The sequence below is a fragment of the Rana temporaria genome, chromosome 9 (genome assembly GCF_905171775.1).
Source record: "Rana temporaria chromosome 9, aRanTem1.1, whole genome shotgun sequence".
In the NCBI taxonomy this organism is placed as follows: Eukaryota; Metazoa; Chordata; class Amphibia; order Anura; family Ranidae; genus Rana; species Rana temporaria.
This window is the reverse complement of record NC_053497.1, coordinates 116,516,392-116,529,878: the sequence shown is the minus strand read 5'-3', so window position 1 is coordinate 116,529,878 and position 13,487 is coordinate 116,516,392. Positions and strand designations below refer to the sequence as shown.

The following is a 13,487-nucleotide window of genomic DNA, read 5'->3' as shown; positions in this document are numbered from 1 at the left end:
GCAGAATGTGTGAAATATTCTTTACAAAGAAGAGTATATGGTCAATATTCTGCAGACGTGTGAAGTTTTTTTTATGAACTTTATAAACATTTATAGAAGTAAGATAGACTGTGGTTAAGATATATTTTTTTATCTGTTACGTAGCCATCTCTAGGCAGACTTTTATTTCATCTATCATATATTAATATATTGTATCTCTAGGCAGACTTGGTAACAAAAATATACTGTAAGAAATTGTAACCTGATTGGCTGGTCCACGAAGAGATACATCCCAAGGGGTGCATCTCAAATTCACAAATAAAACCAGCTGAGTTCCGGATATTAAATTTGTAATCTTGCTACATGATACTCGTGTTAGTGTCTTGCTGATTACCCGATCGATTGTAGGACTCCTCGTACCCAGAGCAAAGATAGCAAAACAGAATAGGAACTTACAGGTGACCCCTCACCTGACAGGAACGTTGGATCCTAAAAATCTCTGGAGGAGAAAACCCCCGTAATTCCAGCTTGTAACCACGGTACATTGTTGAGGTGACCCACTCGTCCGGTACCACTGTTCTCCAACTGTCTGCAAATTGGAGCAGCCTCCCCCCCCCCACCTGAGTGGGGGTGTCCCCTCAAAAGGAGGGCTTGGTACCAAGTTTACAAGTTTTTTTTTGGCCCTGTGGCTTGCCCCTGGCTCCAGCGCCCTGTAGGTGGCGGAACTGCCCTGGCACGGAAATACCAGAGGAAGTCCCCAATGTTTTAAACGAGGGACGCCTCTGGAAATCTTTTGGATGTACTGTATTTGTCCAGATCATCACCAAACACAGGTTTCCCATGGAAGGGGAACCCTGCCAATAATCTCTTACAGGGAAGCTCAGCTGACCAGTTCTTAAGCCACACAAATCTGTGCATGTGTACAGACAGGAAAGCCAGACAAGAGACTTGCTGTATAGAACACTTTAAGGCATCTACAGCAAAACACAGCACTTGAGGAATATCTGCCCTATTTTCAGCAAGTTTATACTCCTGGTTAGGCCTATCGGGCCGTCTGACCCGATCCTTTAAGGACTGGCAGACTCCAATTGCTGCGACAGCTGGCTGAATAGCTGAACTTGCCAAAGAAAAGGAAGCCTTTAATAATGACTCCAGTTTCTTTTCAAGAGGGTCTTTCATACCCTGTGCGTTATCCACTGGACAAGTAAAATGTTTTCATTAAGGAATAGTCTGCCGCATCTACGGCTGGCATGCTCCATTTCTTAAACTTTTCTTCCATGGGATATAAAAGGAAAAAACCTCTAAGGAGGAACACAAATTCTATCAGGATGTTCACAATCAGCATAAACCGCCTGTTCCAACAGTGGGTATAAGGGGAAAGCATGTGCAGCCTGAGGAGGCTTCAGGGACCTCAAAGAGGACAAGGGAGGGCCAGAAACCTCTGCAGTAGGTAGCAAAGGCAGAACAAACCATCTCAGTAAGAGTATGGATCAATAGCCTCTGCGATTGAGAGGACGATGCCAACTAGACCTCTTCTGGCCCCGATTCCTGAGAAGCAGACTCATCTGCCAGGCTCTTCACAGAATCTTTGGCATTTAGCTCTTCCCCATTCTCAACCCAATTCTTGCTTTAAATTAGGAGGCTCAGAGGATTGAGGCAGTTATAGCAGCAATCCTGTGCTCTAACCCAGCTAGGGCTGAGGAAAGTTCATCCCTGGTGATAAAGGCTGAAGCAGTAGCGTTGACTGTAGGCACAATATCAGACAGGCCCAGCAGCTCACATTGCCCGGAAGCCTCTGGTCTCTCATGGGATACAACACTAGGATTTCAACTAAGCTCCTCAGGAGCTACCGACGACATAGATGTGCCCTTTTCTGTAGTGTTAGCCCCGCTCCTCTTTTTTGAAGACATTGCAAACCACAAATGGGAGTACTTGGGTTTAGTATTTTACCCCAGAAGGGAGACCCTTTAATAGGCTCACCAAGCCCCTATGCAACAATCCTGCTAAGCTCTTTATCTTGCCAACTAAAACCTGGTGACTCACGTGAGCTGGGTAAGGAGGAATGAACTGCTGAAATGGAAAGGTTTTCAGAGCCTGCTCTGTGTCAAATTTTTGTGCACTAAATAATTTTTGTGAGCAGACCATGCAAAAAAGACAACAAAACAGCAAAAGACAACAAGGAAGCTACTCTTTTCAACAGTCAGCCCAAAACTTCTGCCTGCAGTCACTGCTACACAGGTATCCAGCTTTAGCTAGATTGACAGATTGTTATACACATGGGGCACCCCTCAATAAGTAAAAGAGGGATTTCACTTACCCATCCAGGCAACCTTAGAAACTAAGAGCCCAATCTTCACCCATCATCATTGGTTTCTGTCACTTCGAGGACTGGGTACCCTTTTCATGTTTTAGGGTCCACGCCCTTGGACCTGTACAGCACCCTGCAAGAATGCCTTAGCTCTGTGCTGTCCAGGATTTCACTTTGCAGGGTCCAGCACCCGGAGTTCGCATTACAGGCAAAAACCTTGCAGGATCCATGCATCTTTTTTGCGAGGCTCCGGTACCATTTATCTTAGCATATAAGTTTGTTTCAAATGGGTCCTATCAGTCAATCCCTTGATTCCTTTTAGAACCAGGCGCAGACTTCAAGACCTGGAGCTCAAACAAAACATGCCCACCCACCTGTGATGGAAGTTATTAAAATGAATATTTTTGTGTTATGATTACTTTCCTCCTGAGCTACTCAAAATGTTACATATGTATGTGTGAAAATATGTTGCAATAATGTTACTTTCCTTAAAAGACATTATAGAGTTAAGAAAAACCTTCAGGAAGTGATTAAGTGAAGACAGCTGTTATCCCTTCATTCTACTGCACTCCTAAACTCCCTCCTTCCGGCCCACCCCACCGACTGAAAAGGAAACCCCTGTAAGATTGAGAATGGAACCCTGTGTCTGGACATTCCATAAGGAACTTTCATGCCTGTAATGACACGTGGACTGTTTGTGCTAATTAAAGACTTTGAAACGTGTGCAGTATGCCAAGAACTGACGTCACAGGGGCGTGTAATAAGAAACCACTCTTAGAAGAACTGAACCAATCAGTATGCTTATGTGTGTGATGTCACGTTGTTTATAAAAGACCAATTAAAACTCCACCCCTTCCTCTTTGCACAGGGATCACGAAGCAAGCTGTGTCTCATCTCTTGCTCTTGTAATTTGGCCCAGTAGGCAGAACAGGCTTCCCTGATTTTGAGTCAGGGCCTCATCTATTTCACACCTTGCAAACACAGGTAAAAAAACTGAAGTACTTCCTGTATGGGAGGGGTTATAGGGGATCACTTCCTATCTAAAAGGTCTACCAGTGTCTATTCACCTGGAGATGAAATATAACCCAATAAGGAATAATAGCCTTACTCTATGTCCCATGATGTATGATGAAGAAATGGTTGTTTTTGAATTTAAAGCGGAGTTCCAACCACAATTAGCATTGTTTAAATGTATGTCCTTTCATCCTGCGTTTTTATAATATAAATCCGGTCACTTACTATTTTACAATCCGCCGGTGATCCGCATAGATTTTCAAAAAAGATTGTTTATAAAACTATGTCCACACCGTTGTCATTTTGCTTGTGGGCATTGTGAAGCCTACAAGCACTTGCTTCCTGGAAGTCTTGGATGGGGAGTGATAATTGGACAGCGCACTGCTTTCTGGGAAATGATGACACACATTTCCCAGGAGCATTAGAGGGAGATGATGTCAGAATCCTAGGTGATTTCAAAGGCAGATTTTGTGGGACCGCATAGCAACAGGCATTTCCAGATGAGTAAAAAAAAAAATGTTTTTATTTTTTTTACTTTTTTAGGTCTAATGAGCACAATAATGAAAATAAAAATTTGGGATGGAAACTCCACTTTAATACAATTTTAATTTCAGTGTGCCTACTGGTACTTTGAGTCCTGCGAACCTGAGTGCAGAAAAACATATTATAGGCAGAATTTGGTAGAGATGAATGTAGCAGAGGAAGCAAACAAGACAGTAATCTGTAAACTTTGCCAATGGTCAGGATAGGCAGCAGATGGGAGAGTAGTCCAGTACACACAGTCAAGGGTCAGGATGGGCAGAGGAAAGCACAAAATCCAGTCAGATCATACTGGAGCACTCTTGATCAGCCAGGAAACTATCACAAGCACGGATTGATGATGCTAAATAGGTTGCCTATTGAGCTATAGACAAATCCCAGTTGGAGGTCAGATTAATTATCACAGATTTAAGTAAGACAGAGCAGTCCAAGTCAGCCGTTCAGGCTGCTAAACAGTGTGGCCAGATTCCTTTCCCCACAGCTGATTAGGACAGGGCTGCAGGCAGCAACACATTCTTATACCATTTACACGGGCTGCCCAACAGTGGGCAATTATAAATGAAAGACGTTAACAATGGCTAAACAGAGACCGTGGGTACAGAGCTGATCAAGGACTGGGAACCAGGCGCGGAGAATTAAGGTAATAAGCTGACCAGATCGAGAGTTGTTGGTTTCCATTAGGCCCAGAAAGATGTGCAATTGTTTACTGTCTGCAGCAAGAAAAGTAACAATTGACAGGAAATGAGACTGAGACCTAGTGAAGTCTAGGGTGCGACGCTGAAAGGGGTTGGTTGGTACCCATCTGCTGCTGCAGTCATAGAAGCTTCCAGTGTAATCATAAAGATATTGATTTACATGGTTATATTACTATTAAATAAGCCCTCTTGCTCTATTTTGTGATAGCTGCCCGCTAAAACCCCCAAACTTAAGCTATGTACTCGCCCTAAAAAATATACACTTTTTTATGACTATTAGGATATTTCCCAAGTAGCAATGCAGCTGCACAAACTACAACATACTTAGACAGGGGGTGCAACTCATTTTGAAGGGGTTGGCTTTTCCATGATCAAGGACTATGACACATTTGTATCTGAGAGTCTGGCCTGGTATGAATTTATATTTATGATTGACTTGTATTAATCTATATACACATTCATAGCCAGCTGCCAGCAAAGCTATTTGTAGCTTGAAAACGCAGAAAGGCTGTAAAATATTAACATTAATATTAGGGCTACACTGCTGTAAAAAACCTTGAATGAAGCTCTGAAATGAACAATGGGGCAGAGCTTACCTTCTCAGTGTTTTTCATCCAGGTAATCATACCGTGCACCAGATCACCCTACTCTATCTTACCAGTAAGCAAGAGATCTGGGAAACTGTTCTGCTGACTTGCAATGCAGTAAAAGGATTTCTAAACATGCCCATTGCAGAATCCCTGCCATTTCTCACATACAAAAAGACTGAAGTAAAATGATGTCAATACTATTAAATTGCTCACAGCCACCAGATTCAAACCTGCCTTAGAATTTGTAATATGGTTGTTTTTATTTCAAGCAAAATGAGGACTTCTAGCAGATGTTGCTGCACCTCAAAATAAAAAAGCCTTAAGACAACTACTTAGCCTATCTTCATTATTTTCACAGCTTTTCAAAACTGATCTGAACTGGGTCACTTTGTGGCAGCCACCGAATGCTTCATACCTGGTTGAATCGTCTCGTGAAGGCCACAACGTTTGGGGCAAGGCTGTGTTTCTCCTTTTTGTTCCATCCGCAGCTGCCAAGCTCCTAGAAACAGAACACAAGTGACGTCAGTTTACCCTGGGTTTGTGTGGGAAAAAAAAAAAAAAAAAAAGTCAGCACAGCTTGAACAACTCAAAAAAGCAAAACTAGACCACTAAAAGGCAAACGTTTGTCTGTTTTTTAAAATAATGTGAGATCACTATTGTTTTACTGAAAAAAAAAAAAAAAACTGGACTCCAATTTGTCCACATATTCTTGTGTCCAGGGCTGCGGAGAGCTTGGCTTCCATATACATTTGTGGTGATCCCGTATAGTAGCTAAGGCCTTTTGATGGCCATAGGTGCAGATGTGTGGGGGTGCTATTAGGAATTAATGGCACCCCCATGCATCTGCTAAAGTGCAGCGTGTTTCTCTGCGGGTCAGGGACACATGCAATTTTGCACGTTGCTCAGCCACGCAGATGTGAACCTAGCCTAAGAAGAGAGGGGGGCGGTGATGTGAAGGATTTGAGTCATTGCACAAGCATACAATTCAGATCTCTGGTTGAATATTTTACTGACTGAACCTCTGTAAAATTTAATTCAATACCCTTGATGTATTCTGTACTGAAAATCTAATGTGAAACTTCTGAAGAAAACCAGATGGTACCTGGTCCCTTCATGTGTAGCCCACCTTCAACCTTCCCATATTGGTCTGTGCTTTAGTGGCTATGCAACGCCAGGTGACATTTTACAAACCTGGTGGACACATCCCATGCTCACATTGTTTTGTATCAAGGTCTTGAAGCTCATACATTCTTTGTTTGGTCACCCTTTCCTCTTGGATCCTTAAACCCCCTGATTTTACTAAACCCCAAATCATATTGGTGACGTACATTTTGTTAATAGACTATTGCCAAAGCCTGGAAGAAACAATTTGCTTCCTTTGAGGAAGTTCATCAGCAGATCGTCGGGCTCTTTGTTAGTGAGGAACTGCTCAGCATTCTGCTGGACACACAAAATAAATTCTCCCAGATTTGGCCCCTGTGGATACAATATGCTCATCCATCACATGGAGAGCTCTTCTTTAGATTTGTCCAGCGTTGGGATGCTGGTTTTGGGCATTCCTGATGCTCACTCCCCTTCACCTCACCCCACCTTTCTCTCCCACATTTCTACTGAGAACACCTTCTTTCCTCTTGTATTTTCTTGTTGCATGCTGTTCATGATCATGCTGTTTATTCAGACTTGATGTTTTGATCTGCTTATTGTTTCATGACCGGCAACAAATTTACCTGGCTCATTGATACCTACTCTACCTTGCAGGCAACCAACAGAAAATCACCACTTTAAGACAATCACACCTCCTCAAATCAGCTGTCTCTGCAATGAGATGGGTCTCGACTCCGTTTGCAACAGTGACATAGAAAAAAAAGTATGCTGGACAGCCGCACTCCAAAAAAAAATCACCTTTTATTGCATAAAAAAGACAAAGTTCCAAGACTTCCAAGTGAGCATGTACCAACAAGTACAGCTAGCGAGTTTCACACCAAATGGTGCTTAATCATATCTATGATTAAGCACCATTTGGTGTGAAACATGCTAGCTGTACATGCTGGTACATGCTCACTTGGATGTCTTTTTTATGCGATAGAAGGTGATTTTTTTGGGAATGAGGCTGTCCATCATACTTATGTTTCTACCTTGCAGGCTACAAGTTTTGATTATTAACCACTTCAATACAGGGCACATTCCTCCCTTCCTGCTCAGAACAATGTTCAGCTTTCAGCGCTATCACATTTTGAATGACAATTAATACGCCATGCAACACAGTACCAAAATAAAAATATTATTTTCTTCCCACAAATGGAGCTTTCTTTTGGTGGTATTTGATTACCACTGTTTATTTATTTTTTGCTAAACTAAAGAAAAAAGTTTTTTTGACCAACATTTTTTTTCTTTGTTTTTACTATAAAATCTTGTTTTCTCCTTCACTGACAGGCACTGATGAGGCAGCACTGCTGAGGTGGCACTGATAGGTATTGAGGAGGCACTAATATGTAGAACTGATGGGCACAGATAGGTGGCACTGGTATTCAGCACTGATGGGCACTGATAGGTGGCACACATAGGTGGAACTGATGGGCAATAATGGGTGGCACTGATGGGCAGCACTGATGAAGAGGTACCGAAAGTCATTACTGATGGGCACTGATTGGCATCGATGAAGGGCATTGATTTGCACTTTGATGGGCAATGATTGTCATTGCGGTGGGCACCTGATGGGGGCTGCGCTAATAATCAATGTGCACCCCCCCCACCCCTGACAGGAGAGCTGCCAATCGTCTCTCCCTGTCAGCACGAACCAAGAAAGCCGATTATCGGCACATCCTGGTTACCGCTATGATCAGCTGTGATTTGTCACAGTTGATGAAATGGTAAAGAGCCCAAGTCATCAAGGGTATTTTCCCCAATGGGGTTTTTAGGCAGCTCAGTTAATGAATTAGGATACAATGTAAAAGAAAAAGGTTGTTATTGGGATAACACGTACAAAAAAGGGGGAATGAGGGGGTTTTTGTTAAGATATGAGTTGCGGTATTACAAAATCTTTAAAATTCCATACATTTCACAGAGCACAACAGATTGATATACAGCTTGATAAGTGTAGACACAAGCATATAAAAACAACAATTCCTAACACGTTTCGACCCTAAAGGTCTTCTTCAGAGGTTTTTGTTGTGACTGAAAGAAATTAGCAAAAGATTAATTATTATTATATGTTTTATCAACTATCCCCCTCTTTTGCCCCGTCTGTTATACCGCGGGGACTTATGAAAAAGAAGGGGGGGAGAGAAGAAATAAAAGGGATATAAACATATTACATAAAAGATCAACAACATTTTACCAAGTTGGCCAATCAATTAAGGATCACATATAATCCCCTGAGCTTCATGCACTCCTTTAGAGGACCTCAGGTATCTCCAGGAGTGCTGACATCTCCCTTTGGGTAAGCCCAGGCAGAGAAAATTTTACTATAAACTTACTCTTATGCTCCCAATATACTACAAAGAATCTCTCTTCCTCAAGTGCAGATTGTGGATATGACATCACTTAATTCCAATGTTTCTTTATACTGAAACTTGGTATCCTATGATCGCTTTGCTAACACTCCAAGGACACTTCACCATTTTGTGACAGTAAAGGTAATACCTATATACCTTTTCCTACACTTGCTACCGTTATACACTCTCACGTTGAACCTTCTGTCTATTTCCTTCATACTCACTTTTTATTCACACACTCCATTCCCCAATCTCCTATTTATATGCACACTCTTCCAATTGTTCCTACTTTTTTCAACACTTCAACTATAAATCCGCTTCATAGTTCACCGTTTCCAGCTCCATAGTCTTCACCTGTTTTCATTCATTATGTATTTTATTTTACACATTAGCTAATACATTCACTACCAACCCCACTCTCCTCTCCTTTTCTCCCCCCCCCTTTCACCCTAATCCTAGGTTCTCTTTCATAATACACACTGCCTCCAATCATTGTTCACATAGATTATCCCAGCACTTCACACACACCACACTCTGCTTCCTTCCCCACTCTACACAGGTTCTATTTTTCACATCACTTAATTCACTGCCTCTTCCCCTCACCTACACCCCCACCCCCCCAACATCATTCAATTCACTGCACTTTCATTCTAATTCACCACAACACTACCTTTTCATCTATTTTACCTAATAGGTATATAACAGCTTTCATTTATTTATTACAACATTTTTTAATCCAATTTAATTTCTTATTCACATTTAATTTCAATTCAATATAATTAATATGATACCTTAATATAATGATAATAAACTTCTGATATATTAATTTAATTAATTTATCTATACTCACCCTTAATTATGTCTAGCGCCTCTTCCCCCCCCCCTTGGGATTTGCCAGGATTGATTAATTATGTGATCCAAACAACCTAATCATATGAAGGTGTGTTTGATGAACATACATATACACACATCAATTAATTCTAATATAACAATGCCCTCTAATTACTTTGCCGCAGGCGTTCAACCCCCCCCCCCCCCCCCGACTTGCCTACCTGTCGGGCATCGCCTGTTACCCGGTGACCTCCTGTATAGTCACACTTGATCACTCTGCTTTTCCCTGGGGTACCGGTATTGGAGCACTCTGAGGTTGGAACATCATTCCGGGGGACCAACGGGGCCTCTGTTGCGACCAAGAAGTTCGATTTGGACTGTTCCATACTCATCAACTTAGTAAAATGTTGTTACAAAAAAAATGTGTTGGATCTTTTATGTAATCTGTTTATATCCCTTTTATTTCTTCTCCCCCCCCCCTCTTATTCATAAGTCCCTGCTGTAGAACAGATGGGGCAAAGGAGGGGGATAGTTGATAAAACATATAATAGTTAATCTTTTGCAATTTTTTTTCAGTCACAACAAAAACCTCTGAAGAAGAGCTTTAGGGTCGAAACGCGTTAGCAATTGTTTTTATATGCTTGTGTCTACACATATCAAGCTGTATATCAATCAGTTGTGCTCTGTGAAATGTATAGAATTTTAATGATTTTGTAATACCGCAACTCATATCTTAACAAAAAAATAAATAAAAACATTCCCCCTTTTTTGTACGTGTTATCCCAATAAAAAACTCTTTTACATTGTATCCGAATTCATTAACTGAGCTGCCTAAAAACCCCATTGGGGAAAAAACCCTTGATGCCATTTTCGGGGTGAGCAGCACAATCTACAGATGTGTTTTGTCCCTTTTCAGAGCCCAAGTCATAGGCTCTTTACCACGATCGAAGATGCGTTGTGTCAGAGCGACATACCGCACCATGATTGCAAAGGCTTATCCTGCTGGACGTCATACGAGTCAGAATAAAGGAGCCACATTGTGGATGTCAATATGCAATAGGGCAGATGGGAAGTGGTTAATATGCCATGTATACTGTTGATGGTTTTAAAATCTCGGCAGCTACATTCCAGCTGTCAACATTTTGGCAATTACAAAAAAACATTTTATGCTACGTTTTGTACTTCACATTTTTTTCAATAAAAGTCTATCGAAAGTAAAACATCTATGGAAAAACGTTGGATTTCTCACCACATTCTGTATTAGAGACTGTGGTTACCAGGACCTACAAAAGGGGGTAAATCCCCACAGGGTGAACACAAAAAGCATTCAAAACAAGAGGGTGGGTAAAATCCTTCCAAATTCTATCCAAAACTAAGAGAAAGGCTTTAAAAAAAGGCCAAGGTGGAACTAAAGACCTTCCCTTCATCTATGCAACATCTGCAAATGTCCTTACTAGTCTTCTTTCAGGTTTGGCATCTTCAGCCATCTTGATTGGCCAGACTGGGATGAAATAACTTCCGTATGGGCACAGGAGTCAATTTAACCTGGCACCAAGGAATGCCAAGATAGTATACGCATGCTCAGCTCACCTTACATTCTACAGTTTGTAAGCAGGCAGGTAAGAAGGCTTTACTACCTACCTGCATTTTTATTTTTTTTAGTAAGTAGGGTTTCTGCTCCAAGAACCCATTAAGGGCTCATTTACAACTTTGTACTACATGTGTTGCTGCATTAAAGTGCTCTTCATTTTGAACGGCACCCTAACACACTGATGTTTTTATGTGTTTGCAATTGGCCAGTCTTAATGAAACACATGAATGTGCATTAATGCACTGCAAAATCTAAATGGGCCCTCAGTCTTGCATCATGTGTTAGAGCCTTTGTATAATCATGCAACAATTATATATACATCACAGGAAATGCTGGAAGACTCGCAAAACTGATTTTTTTCTTTTTACAAAGAAGATTTTGTGAGTTAGAACTAGGAGTTACTTTATTCTTTCTGTGAATATTTTATTTTTGATTTGGCTTTTTGTCAGGAATGGACCAATGGTACGCAACTATAACTCAAAAACTTGTCATGTTTTAAATTTGATATTTTTCTGCTTTAGGGGTTGAGGGATCTGTAAACATCTCTTATGTCCCATAGTAAAGCTTTAGCAATCACAGAATTAGAATTAGAAAAGTAAATTATCCTGGTCCTTTATTATGGACTATTGCCAGAAGAAGCATTATGAATTCACAGGGTGGCTTTTCAAGTTACTAACCCCCAATCCCCCGTAATAAAAATAAGCCATTTAACTCAATAGGTTTTCTTTTTAATGGTGTGTGGAAGACTCAATTCCAACCAAGCATTGAAACAGACAACCCCCAAGGGGCTGCAGTAAAAATATGTTGGTGATTTAAAAACACAAGCTAAAGAAAAGTGTAAATGCTTTGTGAGATTTTTTCTGTTTCATGGGATTTTAACTTTTCAAGTGGAGCTAAACCACAACCGTAGCGGACATGGAATAGTACAGGAAACATCCACTGGGAGCACTATGATGCCATGGATTTAATTGTTCTTTTGTTATAACTTTTAGAAATTCAGGTAGCAAGATCTTCCTGCCACAGGCCCCAGCTCTATACAGCTGCATTCACCATGCTATAATAAATTAAAAGGCAAAAGTAGAAGGTCCAATAAATGTAAGGTAACTTTTACTGCCAATCATCACCAATCACCAAGGGAGGGGGTGATGGGGATGTGGGGAGGGTAACTTTTAATGCACGGTCCATAAATGCTGAAAAGGGGGAGGCAGATGAATTTCACTGCCAGCAATCACAAATGTGGGGGACGGGGTTTAATAGTACGGACACCAGTGCTGGGAGCTAATATTGCCTTCACCAACACCCATGTTTGGGGTTATTACTGCATCCACTGACACCAATGCTGGGGGTTATTATTGAGTCCACTGACACCAATTCTGGGGGTTATTATTGGGTCCACTGACACCAATGCTGGGGGTTATTGTTGGGTCCACTGACACTAATGCTGGGGGTTATTTCACTTATGACACCAATGATGGGTGTTATTTTTGCATTCACTGACGCTAACACAGCCTATAGATAACTCTATTTTCTTTCCTTCCACTATAGAAGGGGTACATGTTAATAATGCACTCACTGACACCAATACCGGGAGGTTACTGCACTCCAACTTTTTCACTGTGCATTGCGCTACACTAAATAAAATGCAGCAAAACAGAAATGTTTGCACTAAAAAATGTAACAAGGTATGGCAAGCTTGGTTAGCCTAATTTTCCACCACAGGGTGAGACTGGCAGGAAGGCTCCATGGTAGCACCTGCTTGGTAGGCCCACTAATTTAACAAATACTGTATCATGGGCTTTTTAGATGGGAATAGTTCAAAACTTAAAGAGCCCTTCCCTGGGTGGGACCGTAACAGGTTAGTTTTCTGAGACCTGGTAGCCCTAAGTGTCTCTTTTTCTCTTATTCCAATACTGTAATCGCTCCATGCTAGTGTTTTAGAATAATTTGGATGAACTTTGGCACTCTGTTATAGGTGCAAGTAATCCTTCTGATCTCAGGTGATTTCAGGGGTGAAGGGGGCGACAAGTTGGTGGGAGGGGGGGGGGGGGGGAGACAATGGGTTTGTTTTGGTTATTCTTAAGCTGGATACACATTATACAACTTTTGTTGTTGGATTTCCTTTACGTTTACCTTCAATTATGTAGTGCAAGGGCCTGACCGATTGCATACAAATTGAAAGTGTTTAGGTTTGACCTCATATTATTTGGTTTTGGTAAATCTACATGAAAAAAGCTAAAGAAAATCGTATAGTGTGTATCCAGCTTTAGACAGTGATTTAGGTACTATTGTTAATTGTATTGCATATTGTTGCCCTGCGTGGCCAGATGTATGGTGGCATTGTTTTCTGTTGCCACTGTTATTTTATATATGATCCTTAAAAATATTTAAAAAAAAATCAAAAAGAAACAAATGTTTGTGAGATGCAAAAATGCGCTGCTATTGCCC

General features: G+C 41.2%; 1 protein-coding gene across 5 annotated transcripts in view; it reads right to left on the bottom strand.

Moving 5' to 3' along the window:
* RALGPS1 (Ral GEF with PH domain and SH3 binding motif 1) overlaps nt 1-13,487 on the bottom strand; it is a 765,778-nt gene that overhangs the window by 509,558 nt on the left and 242,733 nt on the right. For all 5 annotated transcript variants that reach the window (XM_040324221.1, XM_040324220.1, XM_040324222.1 and 2 more), the window contains exon 6: nt 5,542-5,625. In XM_040324221.1, coding sequence (XP_040180155.1) covers nt 5,542-5,625 — 84 coding nt within the window. The remainder of the gene's footprint in view (nt 1-5,541; nt 5,626-13,487) is intronic.